General features: G+C 38.2%; 1 protein-coding gene across 4 annotated transcripts in view; it reads left to right on the top strand.

Annotated features, from left to right (window-relative positions):
- Positions 1–25,197, top strand: part of OSBPL9 (oxysterol binding protein like 9) — a 170,250-nt gene that overhangs the window by 83,066 nt on the left and 61,987 nt on the right. For all 4 annotated transcript variants that reach the window (XM_041739145.1, XM_041739146.1, XM_041739147.1 and 1 more), the window contains exon 4: positions 18,853–18,929. In XM_041739145.1, the coding sequence (XP_041595079.1) occupies positions 18,853–18,929 (77 nt within the window). The remainder of the gene's footprint in view (positions 1–18,852; positions 18,930–25,197) is intronic.

The following is a 25,197-nucleotide window of genomic DNA, read 5'->3' on the forward strand; positions in this document are numbered from 1 at the left end:
GTTTAATAGTTTTAGGTCTTAAATTTAATCTAGTTTGTTAATTTTTGCATATAGTATAAGGTAAGGAAGAGTCCAAATTCATTCTTTTGAACGTAGACATCCAGTTATCCCAGCACCATTTGTTGAAGACTGACTTTGCCCCATTGTGTAGTATTCCCCATTGTGTAGTCTTTGCACAATAGCCAAAATCATTTGGCCACACATGCCAGGGTTTATTTTTGGGCTTTCTGTTCTTTTCTATTGGTCTGTATGCCTGTCTTTATGCCAGTAAGCCTCCAATTTGAAGATGGTATAGTGACTTGCTAAGGTCAACACTAGAAAAAAAATAACAAAGCATGGGCTACATTTTCTTTTATAAATAAAAGAAAAAAAATAAAAAAGATTTTATTGATTAGAGAGAGAGAGAGGGAAGGAGGAAGGGAGCAGGAGAGAAGGGAGGGGCAGAGGGAGAAGGAGAAGGCCGACTTCCTGCTGAGTGGGAAGCAGGAGGAGGGGCTCAATCCCAGGACCCTTGGGATCATGACCTTAGCTGAAGGCAGACCTTAACCGACTAAACCACTCAGGCATCCCCGGCTATATTTTCTGATGCTTAGTTCTATATTCTCATACAGTAATTTGCCACATGTTTACCTTTGCTTACTCTGTCTTCTTTACATTTGAATGCCTCCCGTGTTAGCACCTCCCCCTACTATATATCTCTTCTTCCTCTCCACACCTCCCTCTCCTTCCTTTCTCCATTCCCTTCACCACACCCCCACACCTTTGCCTCTGTTTCTTAGGTTTAAAAACTCAACTCTAATCTCTGTGTTCCAGTTCATCTCAATAAACATACACCCCTTGGGATAGGTTCTTGAACTCAGCTTACACTGATTTACTTAGTCATTCTGTATATAGTAGCAGTTGTCCGTTTGCATGTTTCTCCCTGTCACTTGAGTGTATGTTCTGTATAGACAGGGACTAGGTCTTGTTTGAATTATATCCTCAGTTTCTAAACATTACTCGGTATACAATAGCTATTCAACAAATGTTGGACAGATAGATGGATGGATAAGAGGATAGATGAATAGATCTAATACTGTGGTAAACACTATGGTTAATATTATCAGAAAACCTAAAATCTTATCAGAGAGATGGAACTTAAACACGTGAAAAATGTAAATAACAGTATAGTGTGTATAAGATTAAATTTTATAGATAGTAAATATTTGATGAGAGAATAATTGGATGATCCATTGGCATTTGTAAGTCCTCTAGGAGTTCAAAGGTGAAAGAGATCACTGCTGTTGGACTAGTTTGGTAAGGCTTCCTGGGGGAGAACTGGGACTTATTCTGAGGCATTTGGGGATTTAGATAGATAGGAGGAAGAATAGAGTCCATGTTAAGGTTAAAGGAGAGAGAAAGTATTCCATGAATAGGAAGATAATTTAGAGTGTTAGAGGTCATTGAGAAGATATTTTGGTTCATGTAAAACAAACGTGAAATGGAAGGTGTAGAGAGATTTTACTGTTAAACAGGGAGGTTATGTGAATTCTGTAGAATATGGTAGAATGTTGAGGTTTTTTAAAAATAGAAATAGTATTTCAATATAAGCTCAGTCTGTGGTGTGCAGGCTGCATTGAAGGTAGCAGAGTAGAGCACATTTACTATATTTGTGATGATACTTTGTTTACAGACATGAGACTATATGAATTCTTGAACCAGCATGTAGTCAGCAGGAATTGAAAGAAAGGAACTGAAAGAGGGGCTATATCAAGGAAGAATCTGATGAGCCTTATATCTGATTTCATTTTTGAGGGGTGGCAGACTTAAAGATGAATGCCATTTGATGGCCAGATGGCAATGAGAATGGCATCTGTTGTCATGTCCCAGCCATTTCTCAATTCAGGCCTTACTGTTACAACCACTTACTAACTGGTGTGGCCACCTCCAGTTTTGTTCCATTTTTCATTCTCCACAGCACTGCCAGATTAATGTTCCTGATGTGCAGATTAGCTCATTGTTGTTCTCAGGCTTGAACTCTGTAAGGGCTTTCCATTGTCTTAAAGATTAAGTCCATTTATACTTCTTGGGCTGGAGATCATAATCTTTTGCTATTTCTTCCTCCCCAAATCAGTCCAGTGTTCTAGACACATTCAAACCAGTTTCCCAAATATACCTCTTTTACGTCTCAGTGTCCTTGTTACTGTTCTTTCAAGATCCTTATCCTTCTCTACTTGACAAACTATTCTATTTTATAATACCTAATTCCTCAGGATGCCTGGGTGGCTCAGTGGTTAAGTGTCTGCCTTTAGCTCAGGTTGCAATCCTGGGGTCCTGGGTTGAATCTGCATTGGGCTCCCTGCAGGGACCCTGCTTTTCCCTCTGCCTCTCTCTCTCTCTGGTCTCGCATAAGTAAATAAATAAAAATCTTTAAAAACAAACAACAACAACAACAAAAATACCTAACTCCTCAAGGAGCTCTTCCCTGATTTTTTATTTACTTCCTTTGATGTTTATAGAGGTAAATACAAATCTGTCTTTACTAGATTTTGAGCTCCTTGAAATCAGGGCCAGTCATAATAAATGCTCAATAATAATATAATGCTTATTGAGCACGTACCTTATGTCATTTACCTGTCTAAATGTTGTATTTGTATTAACTCATTTAATCTCTGCAATAACCCTATGTGGTAGATACTATTACTGTCATTTTACAAGTGAGAACACTGAGGCTTAGAAAGATTAAGTAACTTGTTGCAAATTATATGGTTAATAACTAGCAAAGTTCAGGGTTGAACCTAGAGTCCATGTTCTTTAACTCCATATGTCACAGTGGCTTACTATGACATTCTCTAAATGGTGTCTTTAGAGACATCATTTGATTTAGTTAAATTTATCAGTCATTTTCTTTATAATTAGAAGTTTCGTATCCTGTTTAAGAAGTTTTTTTCTATCCCCAAATTATAATATTCTTCTGCTTTACCTTCTGGAAACTTTGCTGTTCTTTCACAGTTAAGAATAAAGGAATCACCTGGAATTAATTTTTGTGTGTAATACAAGGTAGGGTCAGGGTTTGTTTGTTTTTTCTTTTCCTCATACTGTCCTACCACCATGTATTGAAAGATTATTACTTCTCTTTGGTGCCACATTTATTACAAATCAAGGGTCTATGTGGGCCTGTTTCTGGGCTCTTAGTCTGTTCCTTGCTGTGTTTATGTATCCTTGCTCCCGTACCACATTTTCTTAACTACTATAGGCTTATAATATGACTTTGTATTTGGTAGAGTAAATCCTCTAAGAATGTGACACTCTTCTCCAGAAAGCTTTCGCTATTCTTTATCTTTTGTGCCATTTTGTATTTGTATTTTAGAATCAGCTTGACAAATTTCCAAAAATGCCTTTTGGAATTTTAATTTGCATTGCATTTAACATATAGATTAATTTGAACTATGTTGCAGTATTGAATTTTCTAATAACCTGAAATGGTTCCATTTACTTATATTTTCTTTGATTTGTCATAATTTTAATATTTTTAACATTTGGAACAATCTCATACTTACAGAAAAGTTGCAAGTACAGTACAGCCCCCCCAAACTGAAAGTAAGTTGCTAATTGAATGTCCTATCACCTCTGAATGCTTTTTTTTATATTTCCTGCAAATAAGGAAATTTTCCTGTATACACAGTGTACAACCACTAAAATCAGGAAATTAACAATGGTGCATTAATTCCTTCTAATCCTTAGACTCTGTTCAAATTTTTCTAGTTGTCCCAGTAATTTCCTTTATAGCAACAGGATCTGGTTTAGCATCACATTTTATGTTTCGTTTTCATAGCTCTTTAGTCTCTTTCAGTTTGGAATAGTTTCACAGTCTTTCCTTGACTTTTATGACTTTGACACTTTTTTAAAAAAGATTTTATTTTTAAGTAATCTCTGCATGCAACATGGGTATTGAACCCACAGCTCTGAGACCAAGAGTATTATGTTCCACCTTTTGAACCAGCCAGGTTCCCCTAACTTTGACAATTTTAAAGGTTATAGGCTAATTATTTTTGTAGAATGTCTCCCATTTTTTTTTCTGATATTTGTTCATGATTTGTTTGAGATTGCATATCTTTGGCCCAAAGATCACAGAAATGATTCTATGTTCTTATTGCAGGGTTGGTTTGTCCCACTACTGATGATATTAACTTTGATCACCTCATTAAGGTGGTATTGCCAGGCTTTGTTGTTAAATTTCATCTTTTACCCTTCGTAATTAATATTGCGTGGGGAAATATTTTTTTTTAAAGATTTTATTTATTTATTCATGAGAGACACACACACACACACACACACAGAGGCAGAGACACAGGCAGAGGGAGAAGCAGGCCCCATTCAGGGAGCCTGACGTGGGACTCGATCCCGGGACTCCAGGACCGGGCCCTGGGCTAAAGGCAGGCGTTAAACCACTGAGCCACCCAGGGATCCCGCGTGGGGAAGTATTTAGAGGCTATGACAATATCCCATTCCTCATCAAACTTTCAGTTTATGTATATCAGTAGTAACATGGTTTCCTGTTTTACTCAACAGCCTATAATTCTTTACTGTCATTATTTATTTTGATGTTCAGATTGCTCTCAGTTTGGACAGTGAGATTCCCTTTTAGCTGATTTCTGTATTCCTTTGACATGTTCCCTATAATTCTCTGAGTATTTCCTTGCTTTATGGCACAAAATATCTCTTTACTTCTTTACTTTCTGGCACACACACAAAAAGATATTCCAGGCTTATTTTCTCCCTTCCCCATCCTAGTTTCATAATCAATCATTTTTCCAAGAAGCCCTGGTACTTTTTAATGGAGACTGGTATTTAGAAATCAATACCTAGCATTAGGTGTATTTGGTGCTGTTTGGCTCTCATAGCTAAGAGACATATAAATGTTATATACGTGTGTGTATCCACATCCATATGTATTTATTTACTTTCTATTGAAAACTATGAGTTCATATCAATACCTTTTTCCCCAGAAATCATTCTCTCACCATATTTGTAATATTATTTTCCATCCCTTTAAAGTGAGAAACCTTTTATCCTTGTTATGTTTATGTATTTGGCCAATCCTTCTGTATGTAATTAGTTTCCCATTGTTACCCATTTCCTTGTGTGAGTGTCATCCTTATTCCACTCAGCCTTGGAAAGTGACTTAACCAACCAACCATTTAACCAACTGAGCCACCCAGGCACCCCGATGACCTGTGCTGGGTTGATTCTGCCCCCTGTAAAGCGGACTCCCCCTTCACGTTTCTTAGATTCTGACTCCTCATGCTGGACTTCTGCACTGTGTAGATTTGTTCTTCATCCTGTTTGGGGCTTTGATGCCTCATGCCACCTTGTCCATTGGTATGATGGACAGTAGCCTCTCTCATGCACAGTTTTGCTTTGTGTGGTTTCAGTTACCCACTATTAACTGAGTTCTGGAAGCAGAAGATCCTTTTGATGTATTGCCAGGTTAATAGTAGCCTAATGCTACTTCACAATACCTATATTAATTCACTTCATCTCATCACATAGATATTTTATCATCTCACATCATCACTAGAAGGGTGAGTATAGTACATTAAGATATTTTCAGAGCACATATGAATGTGAGAAACAGGCCACATTCACATAACTTTTATTATAATATATTGTTATAGTTGTTCTATTTTATTAATGTTTTTAATTTCTTACTGGGATATCTTACTAATTTATAAATAAACTTTATTATAGGTATGTATGGGAAAAAAACACAGTATATATAGGGTTTGGTACTATCCATGGTTTCAGGCATCCATTGTGTGTTTTGGAACATATCCCTTGTCAATAAGTGGGGGGGATTATTGTAGGCCCTCATCATCTTGCTCAGGCTCTGATGTCTTGAGCTAGATCTTCCCCTCATTTGGTGTAATACTTTTAACTAAACCACAGAGTTCATTTGATTTTTCCCTCTAATGGTCCTTTTCTGTTCCAGAATTCAATCCAAGGTCCCATTGCATTTAGTACAGCAGTTCCTTATTTTCTTGTCTATCATGACCTTGACTTTTAAAAGATTTTATTTGGCTCAGTTGGTTAATTGTCTGACTTTGGATTGGGTCATGATCCCAAGAGCCTGAAATTGAGCCCTACATCGGGCTCCCTGCTCAGCAGGGAGTCTGCTTTTCCCTCTGTCATTCCCCCTGGCTTGTTCTCTCTCCCTCTCAGTAAATAAATAGGGGTGCCTGGGTGGTTTGGCGGTTGAGGGTCTGCCTATGGCCCAGGGTGTGATCTCAGTCCCAGGATCCAGTCCCACATCGCGCTCCCCTCAGGGAGCCTGCTTCTCTCTCTGTCTATGTCTCTGCCTCTCTCTGTGTATTTTTCATGAATAAATAAATAAAAGCTTTTATAAATAAATAAATAAAATCAATCTTTAAAAAAAAATAAATAAAAGATTTTATTTATTTGAGAGAGTATGAACAGAGAGGAGGGGCAGAGAGAAAGGGAGAAGCAGACTCTCCACTTAGCAGGGAAGCCCCACACAAGGCTCAATCCTAGAACCCTGGGATCATGACCTGACCCAAAGGCATCTGTTTAACCAACTGAGCCACCCAGACACCCTGATGACCTTGACATTTTTGATGAGTATTATTTTGCAGACTCTCAATTTGGGCATATATTATGTTTTCTTATGAATAGATTTGAGATTGTATATTTTTAAGAATACTACAGAAGTGATGTTTTCTTCTCAATGGATTGTATTGGGAGGTATATGGTATCAATAAATTTATTACTGGTGATGTTAACCTTAATCACTGGGCTCGGATGGTGTCTGCCAGATTTCTCCATCATAAAATTACTACTTCTCCCTTTGTAATTGATAAGTATCTTTGGGAAGATACTTTGAGTCTTTTGCCCCCTGATTTTAGCTTCAATATACAATTAGTGGATCTTGCTTGTGATAATTACTGTTGTGATTTTTGTGGTAATGATATTTTTAAAATCTCTCTCATTCCTTCTGTACTAATGAATTCTAAAGAAAGAGCTGTGCCTTCTTCCCCATTTATTTACTTATTTAATTACTTATATCAGTACTGGATTCTTGGATATTTATTTTATTCTGTGGGTTATAGGCCAGTACTATCATTCTGTAGCTCTAATTCTTTAGGCCTTGTCCAATGGAGCTCCTTCAGGTTGACTCCTGTTTCCCTTTTGACATGACCCCATTTTTTTTTCAAGCACTTCCTTAGTCTACCTACCTACATACCAACAATAGGTAGGCAGTTTATCAATTTCATTATTTCAGGTAACCAACTTTAAACTTTATTGATCTGTTTTATGTTTGCTACTCTATTTGATTATTTTATGTTCTTTATCATTTCCTTTCTACTTTGAATTTAATTTCCTGTTGTTTTCAGTCTTTTAGCTTCTCTATACATGGATTTAAGGCTAGAAATTTCCCTTTATTCACTGTTTTAAACTGTGTCTAGCAAGTTTTAATATGTCATGTTTTCATTTATGCAGTTCTAACCATATTCTAATTTTTTTAAATTTTATTTTGTTTACTTGAGAGAGAGAGTGACACAGAGAAGCACAAGCGGTGTAGAGGGTGTGGAGGGAAGGGAAGAGGAAGAGGGAGAAACACGCTTCCCACTGAGCAGGGAGCCCCATGTGAGCCTTGATCCCAGGACCCTGGGCAGAGATTTAACTGACTAAGACATCCAAGTGTCCCTAAACATTTTCTAATGTCTGGTGAGATATTTTTCTTTGACCAGTGGATTATCTAGTAGTATTTTTATTGCCCCAAACATCAGACTATATTTTTAAAAGATTTTATTTATTTGACAGAGCAAGTGAGAGCACAAGCAAGGGGAGCAGCAGAGGGAGAGGGAGAAGTAGGCTCCCCACTGAGCAGGGAGCCTGATGTGGGGCTCGATCTCAGTACCTTGGGATCCTGACCTGAGCTGAAGGTAGACACTTGACTGACCTAGTCACCCAGGCACCCCTGAATTTTTTCTAATTTACACTTCTATAATTGTTTTTTAGCTTATATTTCACTATAAGTATGTTTTGTATGATTTCAACCCTTTAAAAATTGTTGAGAATTATTTTAGGGTTCATTATATGGTCAGTTTTTAGAAATGTTCTGTGTGTGCTTGAAAAACATCTCTCTTTCATATTTGTTTTTTTAATTTGTTTTTAAAAGTTTTTTTAATAAATTTATTTTTTATTGGTGTTCAATTTACCAACATACAGAATGACACCCAGTGCTCATCCTGTCAAGTGCCCCTGTCAGTGTCTGTCACCCATTCATCCCCATCCCCCACCGTCCTCCCCTTCCACCACCCCTAGTTCGTTTCCCAGAGTTAGGAGTCTTTATGGTCTGTCTCCCTTTCTGATATTTCCCACACATTTCTTCTCCCTTCCCTTATATTCCCTTTCACTATTATTTATATTCCCCAAATGAATGAGAACATATAATGTTTGTCCTTCTCCGATTATTTCACTCAGCATAATACCCTTCAGTTCCATCCACGTTGAAGCAAATGGTGGGTGTTTGTCATTTCTAATGGCTAATATTCCATTGTATACATAAACCACATCTTCTTTATCCATTCATCTTTCGATGGACACCGAGGCTCCTTCCACAGTTTGGCTATTGTGGCCATTGCTGCTATAAACATTGGGGTGCAGGTGTCGTGGCGTTTCATTGCATCTGTATCTTTGGGGTAAATCCCCAGCAGTGCAATTGCTGGGCCGTAGGGCAGGTCTATTTTTAACTCTTTGAGGAACCTCCACACAATTTTCCAAAGTGGCTGCACCAGTTCACATTCCCACCAACAATGTAAGAGGGTTCCCTTTTCTCCGCATCCTCTCCAACATTTGTGGTTTCCTGCCTTGTTAATTTCCCCCATTCTCACTGGTGTGAGGTGGGATCTCATTGTGGTTTTGATTTGTATTTCCCTGATGGCAAGTGATACAGAGCATTTTCTCATGTGCTTGTTGGCCATGTCTGTGTCTTCCTCTGTGAGATTTCTCTTTTTTGCCCATTTCATGATTGGATTGTTTGTTTCTTTGGTGTTGAGTTTCATAAGTTCTTTATAGATCTTGGAAACTAGCCCTTTATCTGATATGTCGTTTGCAAATATCTTCTCCCATTCTGTAGGTTGTCTTTTAGTTTTGTTGACTGTATCCTTTGCTTGCAAAAGCTTCTTATCTTGATGAAGTCCCAATAGTTCATTTTTGCTTTTGTTTCTTCTGCCTTTGTGGATGTATCTTGCAAGAAGTTACTGTGGCCGAGTTCAAAAAGGGTGTTGCCTGTGTTCTCCTCTAGGATTTTGATGGAATCTTGTCTTACATTTAGATCTTTCATCCATTTTGAGTTTATCTTTGTGTATGGTGCAAGACAGTGGTCTAGTTTCATTCTTCTGCATGTGGATGTCCAATTTTCCCAGCACCATCTATTGAAGATACTGTCTTTCTTCCAGTGGATAGTCTTTCCTCCTTTATCGAATATTAGTTGACCATAAAGTTCAGGGTCCACTTCTGGGTTCTCTATTCTGTTCCATTGATCTATGTGTCTCTTTTTGTGCCAGTACCACACTGTCTTGATGACCACAGCTTTGTAGTCCAACCTGAAATCTGGCATTGTGATGCCCCCAGCAACGGTTTTCTTTTTTAAAATTCCCCTGGCTATTTGGGGTCTTTTCTGATTCCACACAAATATTAAAATAATTTGTTCTAATTCTCTGAAGAAAGTCCATGGTATTTTGATAGGGATTGCATTAAACGTGTAAATTGCCCTGGGTAACATTGACATTTTCACAATATTAATTCTGCCAATCCATGAGCATGGAATATTTTTCCATGTCCTTGTGTCTTCCTCAATTTCTTTCAGAAGTGTTCTATAGTTTTTAGGGTATAGATCCTTTACCTATTTGGTTAGGTTTATTCCTAAGTAGCTTATGCTTTTGGGTACAATTGTAAATGGGATTGACTCCTTAATTTCTCTTTCTTCAGTCTCATTGTTAGTGTATAGAAATGCCATTGATTTCTGGGCATTGATTTTGTATCCTGCCATGCTACCAAGTTGCTGTATGAGTTCTAGCAATCTTGGGGTGGAGGCTTTTGGGTTTTCTATGTAGAGTATCATGTCATAGGCGAAGAGGGAGAATTTGACTTCTTCTTTGCCAATTTGAATGCCTCTAATGTCTTTTTGTTGTCTGATTGCTGAGGCTAGGACTTCCAGTACTATGTTGAATAGCAGTGGTGAGAGTGGACATCCCTGTCTTGTTCCTGGTCTTAGGGGAAAGGCTCCCAGTGCTTCCCCATTGAGAATGATATTTGCTGTGGGCTTTTCGTAGATGGCTTTTAAGATGTTGAGGAATGTTCCCTCTATCCCTACACTCTGAAGAGTTTTGATCAGGAATGGATGCTGTATTTTGTCAAATGCTTTCTCTGCATCTAATGAGAGGATCATATGGTTCTTGGTTTTTCACTTGCTGATATGATGAATCACATTGATTGTTTTACAAGTGTTGAACCAGCCTTGTGTCCCGGGGATAAATCCTACTTGGTCATGGTGAATAATCTTCTTAATGTACTGTTTGATCCTATTGGCTAGTATCTTGTTGAGAATTTTTGCATCCATGTTCATCAGGAATATTGGTCTGTAATTCTCCTTTTTGGTGGGGTCTTTGTCTGGTTTCGGAATTAAGGTGATGCTGGCCTCATAGAACGAATTTGGAAGTACTCCATCTTTTTCTATCTTTCCAAACAGCTTTAGTAGAATAGGTATGGTTTCTTCTTTAAACGTTTGATAGAATTCCCCTGGGAAGCCATCTGGCCCTGGACTTTTGTGTCTTGGGGGGTTTTTGATGACTGTTTCAATTTCCTCCCTAGTTATTGGCCTGTTCAGGTTTTCTATTTCTTCCTGTTCCAGTTTTGGTAGTTTGTGGCTTTCCAGGAATGCGTCCGTTTCTTCTAGATTGCCTAATTTATTGGCATAGAGCTGTTCATTATATGTTTTTAAAATCGTTTGTATTTCCTTGTTGTTGGTAGTGATCTCTCCTTTCTCATTCATGATTTTATTATTTTGAGTCTTCTCTCTCTTCTTTTTAATAAGGCTGGCTAATGGTTTATCTATCTTATTAATTCTTTCAAAGAACCAACTCCTGGTTTTGTTGATCTGTTCCATAGTTCTTCTGGTCTCGATTTCGTTGAGTTCTGCTCGAATCTTTACTAACTTCTTCTGCTGGGTGTAGGATCTATTTGCTGTTTTTTCTCTAGCTCCTTTATGTGTAAGGTTAGCTTTTGTATTTGAGTTCTTTCCAGTATTTGAATGGATGCTTGTATTGCGGTGTATTTCCCCCTTAGGACTGCTTTTGCTGCATCCCAAAGATTTTGAATGGTTGTATCTTCATTCTCATTAGTTTCCATGAATCTTTTTAATTCTTCCTTAATTTCCTGGTTGACCCTTTCATCTTTTAGCAGGATGGTCCTTAACCTCCACGTGTTTGAGGTCCTTCCAAACTTCTTGTTGTGGTTTAGTTCTAATTTCAAGGTATTATGGTCTGAGAATATGCAGGGGACGATCCCAATGTTTTGGTATCGGTTCAGACCCGATTTGTGACCCAGTATGTGGTCTATTCTGGAGAAAGTTCCATGTGCACTTGAGAAGAATGTGTATTCAGTTGAGTTTGGATGTAAAGTTCTGTAGATACCTGTGAAATCCATCTGGTCCAGTGTATCATTTACAGCTCTCGTTTCTTTGGAGATGTTGTGCTTAGAAGACCTATTGAGTATAGAAAGCTCTAGATTGAAGTCACCAAGTATAAGTGTATTATCTAAGTATTTCTTCACTTTGGTTATTAATTGATTGATATATTTGGCAGCTCCCACATTCGGGGCATATATATTGAGGATTGTTAAGTCCTCTTGTTGGATAGATCCTTTAAGTATGATATAGTGTCCCTCTTCATCTCTCACTACAGTCTTCGGGGTAAATTTTAGTTGATCTGATATAAGGATGGCTACCTCTGCTTTCTTTTGAGGACCATTTGAATGGTAAATGGTTCTCCAGTCTTTTATTTTCAGGCTCTAGGTGTCCTTCTGTCTAAAACGAGTCTCTTGTAGACAGCAAATAGATGGGTCCTGCTTTTTTATCCAATCTGAAACCCTGCGCCTTTTGATGGGGTCATTAAGCCGGTTCACGTTCAGAGTTACTGTTGAGAGATAGGAGTTTAGTGTCACCATGATATCTATTCAGTCCTTGTTTTTGTGGATTGTTACACTGAACTTCTTCTTAAAGGGGAATTTAAAGAGTCCCCCTTATAATTTCTTGCAGAGCTGGTTTGGAGGTCACATATTCTTTCAGTTCCTGCCCGTCTTGGAAGCTCTTTATCTCTCCTTCCATTTTGAATGAGAGCCTTGCTGGATAAAGTATTCTTGGTTGCATGTTCTTCTCATTTAGGACCCTGAATATATCCTGCCAGCCCTTTCTGGCCTGCCAGGTCTCTGTGGAGAGGTCTGCTGTTACCCTAATACTCCTCCCCATAAAAGTCAGGGACTTTTTTCTCTTGCTGCTTGAAGGATCTTCTCCTTATCTTTGGAATTTGCAAGCTTCACTATTAAATGTCGAGGTGTTGAATGGTTTTTATTGATTTTAGGGGGGGGATCTCTCTATTTCCTGAATCTGAATGCCTGTTTCCCTTCCCAGATTAGGAAAGTTTTCAGCTAGGATTTGTTCAAATACATATTCTGGCCCTCTGGCCCTTTCGGCGCCCTCGGGAACCCCAATGAAACGTAGGTTTTTCTTCCTCAGGCTGTCGTTTATTTCCCTTAATCTGTCTTCATGATCTCTTAATTGTGTCTCTTTTTTCCTCAGTTTCCCTCTTTGCCATCAACTTGTCTTCTATGTCACTCACTCGTTCTTCCACCTCGTTAACCCTTGTCGTTAGGACTTCTAGTTTGGATTGCATCTCATTCAATTGATTTTTAATTTCTGCCTGATTGGATCTAAATTCTGCAGTCATGAAGTCTCTTGAGTCCTTTATGCTTTTTTCTAGAGCCACCAGTAGCTGTATAATAGTGCTTCTGAATTGGCTTTCTGACATTGAATTGTAATCCAGATTTTGTAACTCTGTGGGAGAGAGGACTGTTTCTGATTCTTTCTTTTGAGGTGAGGTTTTCCTTCTAGTCATTTTGCTCAGTGCAGAGTGGCCCAAAACAAGTTGTATTGGGAAAAGGAGAAAAAGAGAGGAGAGAAAGGAAAGGAAAGAGAAAAAGAATAAAAGAAAAAAGGAAGAAAAAAAAAGAAGAAGAAAAAGAGAAAGAAAATGAAAGAAAAAAAAGGGGTGGGGGAAGCGAACAAATCAAAAAGAAAAAAAAAAAAAAAACACGGGGGAGTATCTTCTGATTCTGTATACTTTAAGTCCCTTGACTTCCCCTGGAACTTGTCCTCTAGTTGGTCTTCTGGGGGAGGGGCCTGTTGTGCTGATTTTCAGGTGTTAGCACTTGGGGGAGCTGCTCTGCCCCCTGCCTGGTGCAGGGCTTAGTGGGGGTTGTTCACCCCATGAGGCCCCTGGAGGACCAACCCCAGTGGCCGCGGCCAGCTCTAGAGCCCTGGATTCAGCCCCCGCAGTAACTATGGAGCTCTCGGTCCGCAGGGCCTGGAGGCTCCGGGGCGGGGCCGCTGATCTGCTCAGCTCGGGGCAGGAGTGTCCTTGCGGTCCTGGGCCCTCCCGGCCTCTGCCTGTCCCGGGAGGAGGCCGGATCCTGGGCTGTGTCCTGGCGCCTAGTGCTCCCGGGCCTGCGCTGTTGGATTCGTGCTCCCGGCCACGCAGCCCCCTCCGCGGAGCCGCCGCCCGACCCCCTCGGAGCTGCTCTCTGAGCCACGCAGCCCCCTCCGCACGGAGCCTCTTCCTCTGCCCGAGCCGCCTCCGATCTGCTCCCGGGCCGCGCCGCCCCCCTCCGCGCAGAGCCTCTTCCTCTGCCTGAGCCGCCTGCGAGCTGTTTCCGGGCCACGCAGCCCCCTCCAAGCAGAGCCGCCGCCCGAGCCCCTCCGAGCTGCTCCGGGTCCCGCCGTGCGCGCTGCAGCCCTTCAGGGAGCTCAGCGCACTCTCCCCGGGGGGCAGGTGTCTGTTAGTGTCCCAGGGAGCCTGAGGGCATCCCCGCCCTCTTGGGGTCCTGCTCTAACTCCCTGCGAGCACCTTTCCGCCCGGGAAGATGGGGGAAGCTCCTGCTTCTCCAGGACGAAGCTTTCCTGTCCTGGGGCGGGAGCCCCTCCCCCTTGGATGCCTTTTGTTTTTTAATCCCACCCCCCCCCCACCCCCCCCCACCCCCCGTCTTGTTACCTTGATGGAAGCCTGAACTCTTGTCACTGTAGCATTCCAGCTCTTCTCTCTTTAAATCTCAGGCCGAATTCGTAGATTTTCAGGATGATTTGAAGGTTATCTAGGTAATTTGGTGGGGACAGGTGATTTGGGGACCCTACTCTTCCGCCATCTTGCCCCTCCTCTGTTTCATATTTGTTGTACAGTGTTCTATGTATGCCCATTAGACCACGTTTATATCAGGGATTGTTCATATCTTCTAGATTCTTACTCATTTTTTCTCTTCTTCATCTAATTGGTTAACGAATGAGATATATCAAAATCTGCCACTGTAATTGTGGTATTTTGTCTATTTTTCCTTATATTCTATAAGTTTTTGCCACATACATGTATTTCTTGAATCCATATTATTAGCTACATAGAAATTTATATTTTCTTGATGGCTTGAACCTCTTTATTTGCAAAGTGAGCCTCTTGATTTTCTGGTAAAGCTTGTTTTATGTAATTTTAATAATAGCAGCTTTTTTGGAGTTAGTGTTTCTATGATCTTTTTCTTTTTCTTTTTCTTTTTTTTTTTAAGATTTTATCTATTTATTCATGAGAGACAGAGAGAGAGAGGGGCAGAGACACAGGCAGAGGGAGAAGCAGGCTCCATGCAGGGAGCCTGACATAGGATCAGGCCCTGGGCTGAAGGTGGTGCTGAACTACTGAGCCACCCGGGCTGCCCCCTTTTTCTTTTTTTAATGGTCTTTTTTTTTATACTCTTATTATTAATATTTCTGTAACCTTTTATTTAGTAATCGTCTCTTGTAAGCATCATAAAATATTATTTAACCCCCCCCCCTTTTTTAAGGTTTTGTTTATTGAGAGAGAGAGTTGCAGGCACATGCTAAGTTGAGGGGAAGGAGCAGAGGGAGAGGGGATAGGGACAATGAGACTGTACAAGAGTGGAGCTGGTTGTGGGATTTGATCCCATACCATGAGGTCATGACCTGAGCCAAAACCCAAAAGTCTGATGCTAACTAACTGAGCCACCCAGTCATCTCTGAACTCCTCTTCCTCCTCCTCCCTCCTCCTTCTTTCTTTCTTTCTTTTTCTTTCTTTCTTTCTTTCTTTTTTTTCTTCTTTTCTTTCTTTTCTTTTCTTTCTTTTCTTTTCTTTCTTTCTTTCTTTCTTTCTTTCTTTCTTTCTTTCTTTCTTTCTTTCTTTCTTTCTTCTTTCTTTTCTTCTTCATTTATTTTATTTATTTGAGGGAGGGGGGAAGGAGGCAAAGGGAAAAGGAGAGCAATCTCAAGCAGGCTCCACACACACAGCTTCCATGTGGGGCTCAGTCTTTCCACCCCAAGATCATGACCTGAGCTGAAATCAGGAGTTGGGTGCCTAACTGATGGAGCCAACCAGGTGTCCCTCCCTTCTTTAATTGGAATATTTACATACTTCATCTACATTTAATTTAATAATTGGTGTTTTAGGGTTAAAAATGTATCAGTTTACCATATATTTTCTTTTTGTCTTGTATATTATTTCTTTCTTCTTTCTTTCTTGTCAGGTTTTGGATTTTTTTTTTCATTATTGAATTTTTAAATTTATTATGTTGGAAGTTAAACATGTAACCTTTTAGTCATCACTCTAAAAATTATAACAAATCCTGTAGCTGCTAAAATCTGATGTCAATTGGTAGTTTTATCTTCTTCCTAAACAATACAGAACCTTAGAATTCTTTAACTCTGTTTTCTCTTTCCCAATCTATTTGCAGTTGTTTTATATTTAGTTTTGTATGTATTTTTTTACAACCTCACAAGATATTATTTTATGTAGTTAGTATTCATTTAGTTTGCCTATGTGCTTATCATTTTTTAAATAATTTTTTCAAGTTTTTATTAAATTCCAATTAGTTAACATACAGTATAATAGTATTTTCAAGTGTACAATTTAGGTATTCAACACTTCCGTTCAGTAGCTGATGCTCATCACAATTGTACTCCTTAATCCCCATCACCTGTTTCCCCTGTCCCCCTACCCACCTGACTTCTGGCAACCATCAATTTGTTCTCTGTAGTTACGAGTCTGTATCTTGGTTTCCCTCTCTTTTATTCTGTATGTTTTTTGTTTCATGCAACATGTGAGTGAAATCATATGGTATTTGTCTTTCTCTGACTGATGTATTTCGCTTAGCATAATACATACTAGCTCCATCCGTGTCCTTGCAAATGGCAAGATTTCATTCTTTTTTATGGCTGAGTAATATTTCATTGTGTGTGTGTGTATCTCACATCTTCTTTATCCATTCATCAATCGATAGACACTTGGGGCTTTTTCTATAGTTTGGCTATTGTAGATAATGCTGCTATAAACATTGAGGTGCATGTATTGCTTTGAATCCGTATTTTTGTAGTATCTGGTAGTGCAACTGCTAGGTCCTAGGGTAGTTCTATTTTTAACTTTTTGAGCAACCGACATAGTGTTTCCAAAGTGGCTGCACTACTTTGCAGCCCTCTCTCCATATCCTCACCAACACCTGTTGTTTCTTGTTTTGTTGATTATAGTCATTCTGACAGATGTGAAGTGATATGTCATTGTGGTTTTGATTGCTATTTCCCTGATGATGAGGGATATTGCAACTTTTCATGTGTCTGTTGGCCATCTGTATGTCTTCTTTGGAAAAATGTCTATTCACATCTTCTCACTTTTTAGTTGGATTGTTTTTGGGTATTGAGTTGTATAAATTCTTTGTTTATATATTTTGGATACTAGCCCTTGGTCAGGTATGTCATTTGCAAATATCTTCTCCCATTCCATAGGTTGCCTCTTAGTTGTGCTCATTGTTTCCTTCACTGTGCAGTTATTTTGATGAAGTCTTAATAGTTAAATTTTTCCTTTTGTTTCCTTTGCCTCAGGAGACATTTCTAGTCAGAAAGAGGTTATTGCCTGTGTTTTCCTCTAGGATTTTGATGGTTTCCTTTCTTACATTTAGGCTTTCATCCATTTTGAATTTATTTTTGTGTATGGTGTAACAAAGTGGTCCAACTTCATTCTTTTGTATGTTCCTGTCCAGTTTTCCCAACACTATTTGTTAAAGAGACTATATTTTTCAATTGAGTATTCTTTACTGCTTTGTCAAAGATTAATTGACCATATGGTTGTGGGTTCATTTCTGAGTTTTCTGTTCCATTGATCTGTGTGTCTATTTTTGTGGCAGTACCATATTATTTTGATGACCACAGCTTTGTAATATAACGAGAAGGCTGGAATTGTGATGCCAGCTTTGCTTTGCTTTTTTCAAGGTTGCTTTGGCTATTTCGGGTCTCTCATGGTTCCATACACATTTTAGAATGGTTTGTTTTAACTCTGAAAAATGCTTGTATTTTTTAAAAAGGATTTTATTTATTTATTTGAGAGACAGACACAGAGATAGAGACCAAGATAGCAAAGCAAGGAGGAGAGGGAGAAGCAGGCTCCCTGCTGAGCAGGGAAATCCCCCACTCCCCCAATGTGGGGTTCCATCCCAGGACTGTGGGATCATGACTTGAGCTGAAGGTAGAAGAAACTCAACCAACTGAACCACCTAGGCACCCTGTTTATGGTACTTCGATAGGGATTACATTAAATGTGTAAATTGGTTTGGGTACTATAGACATTTTAACGACATTTGTTCTTCTAGTCCATGAGCATGGAATGTCTTTCCATTATTTGTGTCCTTTTCAGTTTCTTTCATCTGTGTTTTGTAGTTTTCAGAATACTGGTTTTTCACCTCTTTGGCTAGGTTTATTCCTAGGTTTCTTAAAGTTTTGTGTGCTTATTATTTTTGTTGCTCTATTCTTTCCTGCTTACCACCTTCTATCAGACATTATCTATGTACGCATGGAGATACTTTTTCAAGTTTTCTTTAGTGAATGTCTTCTCCTGGAATTTATAATTCCTCATGAGAAAAGTGTCTTTAATATGAGGCTTATCTTGTAGAAGTTTGTCTTCTAGATTTTGGCTTGTTAATTCTTTTTTACCTTGTTGTTTTCTATTGTCTTCAACCAGATATTTTTATTTATTTATAGATTTTTTTCAACCAGATATTTTTTTAAAGATTTATTTATTTATTTTTAATTTTTTATTTATTTATGATAGTCACAGAGAGAGAGAGAGAGAGAGAGGCAGAGACACAGGCAGAGGGAGAAGCAGGCTCCATGCACCGGGAGCCCGACGTGGGATTCGATCCCGGGTCTCCAGGATTGCGCCCTGGGCCAAAGGCAGGCGCTAAACCGCTGCGCCACCCAGGGATCCTCAACCAGATATTTTTAAATAATTATTCCAGGTTTTCTGGTTGTTCTTATTGAGAAAGTAGCTTGCGTATTATTGAGCATAATTATTTCCTTTGTTGTAAATTGCTGCAAGTAGAATTGCATGTTTAGAAAGGATAGGAAAGTGAATGTGTTAAGAAAATGGCATGACTAAAAACCTTTCAAATTAGTACTGAGGTTTAAAATTTTTATTTTTAAACATGAAGTAAGAGAATAGGAATTAATGTTTTAATTTTTATAATCTTTTATTCTAGCTCGTGATGCTGATGAGCGAGAGAAGTGGATCCATGCCTTAGAAGAAACAATTCTTCGACATACTCTTCAGCTTCAAGTAAGAGTCTTTACTTGTCTTCTGGATAGTTCATTAGGGTTTTTTGGTTGTTGTTTATTTTCTGCTTCTAAAAATAACTGTGATATGATATAATGAAAACTTCTTATTTCTGAATTGCTTATTCTTGCCTTTATAGTGTTATAAAGTTATAGTCATTTTCTTCTGCTTTCTATAGGGTAAAATACTGATTTTTATAAAAAATAAGACAGTGTAAGGCAATATTGAATGTAAAATGCTATGTTAAAATGTGCCAGATCATTTTTAAAATTAGTATTTATAGTTGGTTATTGATATAATCAAATTACACAGCAATGCATGATAGTAGATAAGTGCTGAGAGGTTGACCTACTGTTCTTGTTATAGGATTTATTGGCAGTTACCATATGTGTTAGGCAGGACTCTTTGGGATGAAAGTAATAGGAAAAAAAACAACAAACTAGTTTAAGAAAAAGTAAATCTGGCAGAGATGTGGTTTGAAGTAGGTACTACAACAATGTCATTAGGACCCAGAACCACCATTTCTATTTCTAGGCCTTCTTTCTTCTAGGGTGGCTGTATTTTTAGATAGGTTGTTTTTGTGGTATTAAGATGGTTGCAGCAATTTCAGCCTCTTATTCTGTTGAGATGTATAACGTACTATTAGGAGAATACTGTAGGAGCTCCAAGCCCACGGAAGACTATTGTTCTTTCTGAACCATGATAGGACTAATAGGATTAGTGCTGATTACCTTAGCTTCAGCCATTATCTAAATCCTGAGCAATCACAATTTTACAGTCATATGTTCCATTCCTGGAACTGGGATGTTATCTGCTTCACCAGAAACACTTTGCTGATAGGGTAGAAGATGTTACCCACCAAGCAAAGTCAGAATAGGGAAAAAGATGATACTGAGAGACAAAAACAACAAATGTCTACTCTATCATACTGAAGATAGTTTTCCACGTTTATTTTTCAACAAAATAGCTTATATTGTGGCATTGGGGGATTTTGTTTTAATTATTTTAGTTGATAGGATTGAGTTGTACAAAACTGACATTTTATAACTCCTTTTCTCTACTTTTTGTCCTGTACCAGGAATTGGCTTGATTAGACAAGGTGTGGTATAGGGCATCCCAGGTCATACAAGATGGTGAACTCCTCATGACTTGAAAGTGTTCAAATAGAGGCTTAAAAAACATTATTCAAGGATGTGGTTATTAAGAGAATATAAGAAATTAATATGGAGTTAAACTAGGAGATCTGTAAGTTACTCTTTAGCTATGTTTTTTAAAAGCAACTTCGTAATTTCTAAAGGTTTCTTTTTAATTTAGTCTGTTTTATAAATGAATGTGGCATCATTTCAGCAAATTTGTGATTCAGTATGATGATAAGTGTTTCAAGAACCCTATTAGCCTGGGCGGGGGGGTGGGCGGGAAAGAATTAGACTGAATGCGGCAGTTGAGATTCCCTCCATGGCTGGTGAGACTGACTGACATTCAAGTCTTTCTGTGATCTGTTCTCAACTTGCCTTTCTAGTCATTTCTACCATTATATCTCTCCATCAGCTTTTTACTAGAGTGTTGCTGTTTACTTACTTTCCTCTGAACCCATCTTTTCATTTCTGGTCTCCACCTTCTTGCTCATCATGTTCTCTCTTTCTCTCTGAGGTGTCATCTGTTTCCACTCTGCCTTTGTATACCACCCTTTTTCTTCAAAGCCCAGTTCGCTTCACTAAGTCCTTATCATATTCTTTTTGTTTCTCTTTTAAAGTATGTGTAACTCCAACCTCCCCAATTAGGATGCAGATTCCTTAAGGTTGGGTACCTAATCTGATACAGTTTTGGAATTTCTGAGCTTTTGCTCAGAAGAAATAGCAGGAAAAGAAAATTTTAAAATCTTAGGCTCCGGTAGCTTTGATATTTAAAAAACATGTAATACAAGAGAATCTTTGTATGAATTTTTCCTAAAGTTAATGAATGCAGAAGATAGGACATCTAGAACTATGTAATTAAATGTTAATTTGATTGGCAAAAAAAGTAAAGATTTTCCTCCCAGATATAGTGAAGTATGACAAAGAACTTGACTCTGGAGCCCAAATGTCTTGGTCTATATCCCAGTGCCACCATATACATTCAACTTTTTACATTGAGCTTAGTCTGAGTTCCCATATCTTCATCTATAAAATGAAGATAATAAAAGTACCTACCTTTATAGAGTTGTTTTGAAGATTAAATGAGTTAAGTGCAAATTTGTTGAAATCGTTCCTAGCTATAGTGAAAACTTGACAAATGTTGGTTATTGTTACTAATGATACTACTCTCATCATCATTTCCATTCTCAGTACTTGACATTCTAAAGAGGGCTCAGTAACTGTTAGATGAAGAAATAATTGAAAGAATGAACAAAGAAACAGATGGTGTATCGGTTGCTTTTCCATTGCTGTTTATCGAGTACTTTGAGACGTGTATTGTACTATTAGGCACTGTGGAGTAGGTGCTCATGGAGCTCTCTGCCAAATGGGCATAGGATAAGGCATTAACATGTCTTCCTTTTCTGTTGAATTTCATCTCTGCTTTAGCCATTAAACTATACTTTGGCCTTGTCATTACTGAGGGCCCCATTACCTCCAAAATACTGAATTTTAAAAGTATTTTCTCTTCAACTACAGTTTTCTTACCTTCACCCCCTACCACTTTACTTCTGAACTTTTCTTCTCTCATTTTGGTCTGAGCTCTACTTCTCCATTTTTCCTGGCCATTTAATACCTTTCTAGTTTAGCCTATGTCATCCTCCAGTGTAGATCTCATGTTTGCTTCTTCAACACTGATTTTACCATCACCCTTAGAATCTGTTGTCTCTGGATGTGTACCATTCTAGCTTCCATTTCCCCAGGGCCCCCATTGTCTGGTTTCTCTGTTTCTAGTACTATTAGAGATCATAATATTAAGATGGTATATCACAGTTTATTAATATCAGAATATTAATATAATTAATATAATATATAATTAATATATTATAATATATAATATATAATAATAAAATATAATTAATATAATTAATATCAGAATATTGAGATGATAATATCACAGTCTAAATTTTGTCTGACTTTAATTGGATTTCTATAACTATTTAACAGTCTTTTTATTGACTCCTTGATTTTCAGTTAAATCCCCACAGTGGAATATTTTTCATTAATGTTTAATATTTAATACAGCCTGCTTCCTTCTTTATAGAAAAAGGTCTCTTTTTTTTTAAGAAAAAGGTCTTTACTTCAGTAGTTCTTAGTGATTTCACCTATATTTACTTTCTCTGCTTTGCATATTTCAAAGAAAAACATTCTTACTTAACCAGAGTTAAATACAATACCCATACTTGTGACAGTGTGATGTTTCCTTTGAGATTATGACTTTACTCCCTCTCTCTCCAGTAGCCCTTAAAATTTTCATGGATTCAGCTAAAACATATGTAAGTAACTCTTCCTTTCCTCCCACACCACTCCTCTTCTTTGTATATATCTTTTCATATTTAGCTTTAGTCTCACATTCTTTCCTTTTGGATTTTGCAGTTAGGTGGTTCCCTAGAACTCAACCTCAACATGGCTAAAACTGAGCCTGTCATCTTTCTTCCTCAAACCTGTCTCTTTATTTCATTTTTCCGTTTCTTTCTTTCTTTTTTTCTTTCTAAAGATTTATTTATTTGAGAGAGAAGAGTGGGTGAGAGGGGGAGAGCAGGAGCATGAGCAGGAGCATGGGCAGAAGGAGAGGGAAAAGAAGCAGACTCCCAGCTGATCAGGGAGCCTGAAGTGGGGCTCGATTCCATAGTCGTAGGGATAAGGACCTGAACTGAAGGCAGATACTTTACTGACTAAGCCACCTAGGTGCCCATCATTTTTCTGTTTCTGTTAATGACAGTGTAATTCTCTGAGCCACTGAATTTTGAAAGGTAATAACTTCTAACCTGCCAAACCCGATATGTGTGTGTGTGTGTGTGTGTGTGTGTGTGTGGTCTTGCCTTTTTAATAGGATCGCTCATACTTCTTTGATGTTCACTTTGACTGTCATGTAAGTTGCATTGTGCTATTTCTGGTGCCCACATAATCCTGAATTTGTCTTGCCAGTCTCTCTAAGTCCTCACCATCCCTATTCCGCAAATTTGCTTCTATAAGATTAATTACAGTCATTCAAGAACTAGTGCACATATTACCTCTTCATTTCATCTCTTTCTTACTACTATAATAAAAGTAGTCTCTTACCTCTTTAACCTCTGTTATAATTTCCCCTTCTGTGTAGCCCATATAACATTTTAGTATGTAATAATAATGGTAGCAAGTAATATTTGAGCACCTCTTACGTACTAGGAACTGCATGGACTTTACACGCATTATCTCTTATAATAATACATTTATTATATTACTCATTTCCCACTTAAGATTATAAATTTCAAAAAAAATTATAAGTTTCATGAGGTGAGAGAAAACCTATCTTTTTAATAGTATTTTTCACATAGACCTGTGCAAAGCCCAACAGGCCCTGTCTAACCTTCTGAATATGGTTTAAGAAGTGGTATATTACAGTAGAAAATATTTGGAGCCAGGCTGACCAGGACTTGGGTCTTGGCTCTACCTTCTTACTAGATGTATACTATGGGATAAGTATTTAATTCTTTTAAACCTCTTTTAAACCTTAGCTGATCTTTAATAGTAAGTATAAAACTTCAGTCAAGTAGCTATGTTAAGGTGTTTTAATATATCTAGTATATTATATATACCTTGTATGTAGAAAGTACTCAGGAGTATTCCATTCTTCCTTCCATTCTGATTAACAGTAAATTCATCTAGAGCATCTCTTGTACTTTTTTCCTTTCCTTCCATCTTTCCTCATTTCTTTTTTTTTTTTTTTTTTTTATCTTTCCTCATTTCTTTTCCTGTTGTTCTAGCTCCTCTGTGGGTATCTTAAGATTTATTTATTTTTATTTTTTTGAGAGATACACATACTGGGGGAGGGGCAGAGGGAGAGAATCTTTCAAGCAAACTCCAGGCTGAGTATAGAACCTGGTGCAGGGCTCTATCGCAGGACCCATGAGATTATGACCTGAGTTGAAACCAAGAGTCAGATGCTTAACTGACTCAGCCACCCAGGCACACCCTGTTTGTGGGTATCTTAAAATTGCAATTAAGATAGTCTGAGGATGGGAGACGACTACTAAAATCTTCTCTCCTTTCAACTCCTATGGAAGTTGAGCTTCCAGTAGTCATTCTAAGCTTATATGTTAGCTTGTGTTGTTATCTTTTCACATATTTACACCCAGCTAAAGTAGGAGGGGTATGAGGGGCTGTTGAGCTTAATTTATTCTTTGTGGCCTGTAAGAAGTCTTCAGTGGATATTTGATGATACTGATTAATGAAAGGAAACCTTTCAGATTCTTTATTTGCCCTAGTAAGCTTTAGTATGAACTAAATGCTGAGAGATTGCCAAGCAATGGGATTGATCATTGGAAAAAGATAGGATGCTACATTCTGTAGGTTTTGCAGTATCATCTGATATTAGACAAAGTATATAGTGAATCTTACATAGCAGCTTACCTGGATATCATACATAGACGTAAAAACGTTGTGTAAACCTGGACCTATTTTAGAAAAAAACTCTTGCAAGCCTAGGATTCCAGTGTAAGTATTATATATATCATGTTATTTAATGTGGGAAAACAAAACTAGGTATAAACTTCTTAAATTTAAAATTTTATAGAACTAAATTTATATCCAAAAGAAAATTGCAAGTGAAATACAAATAAAACACAGAGCAACAGGGGCATCTGGGTGGCTCAGTGGTTGAGTGTCTGCCTTTGGCTCAGGTCGTGATCTCAGGTCCTAGGATCAAGTGTTACATCAGGCTCCCCACAGGGAGCCTCTGCCTATATCTCTGCCTCTCTCTATGTGCCTCTCATAAATAAATAAAGTCTTTAAAATAATCCACAAAGCAATAAAATCTAAATTAACATTTATTTAATGTGATAAATGATATTGCCTATAAAAATGGGTCACTACTCATAATTCGAAAATGGTACCAACTGTTAGGGTATAGATTTTTGTTTTTTAGAGTTCCATTACGTTATTTTATTTGAGAGACAGCTTAAGTAGGGGGTGAGGAGCAGAAGGAGAAGCAGACTCTCCACTGAGCAGGGAGTCTGATATGGGGCTCAATTCCAGGACCCTGAGATCATGACCTGAGCTGGAGGCAGAAGTTTAATTGACTGAGCCACCCAGGCACCCCAGGGTATAGATCCTTTTTA

This window comes from Vulpes lagopus, chromosome 23 (assembly GCF_018345385.1).
Source record: "Vulpes lagopus strain Blue_001 chromosome 23, ASM1834538v1, whole genome shotgun sequence".
NCBI classification, from domain to species: Eukaryota; Metazoa; Chordata; class Mammalia; order Carnivora; family Canidae; genus Vulpes; species Vulpes lagopus.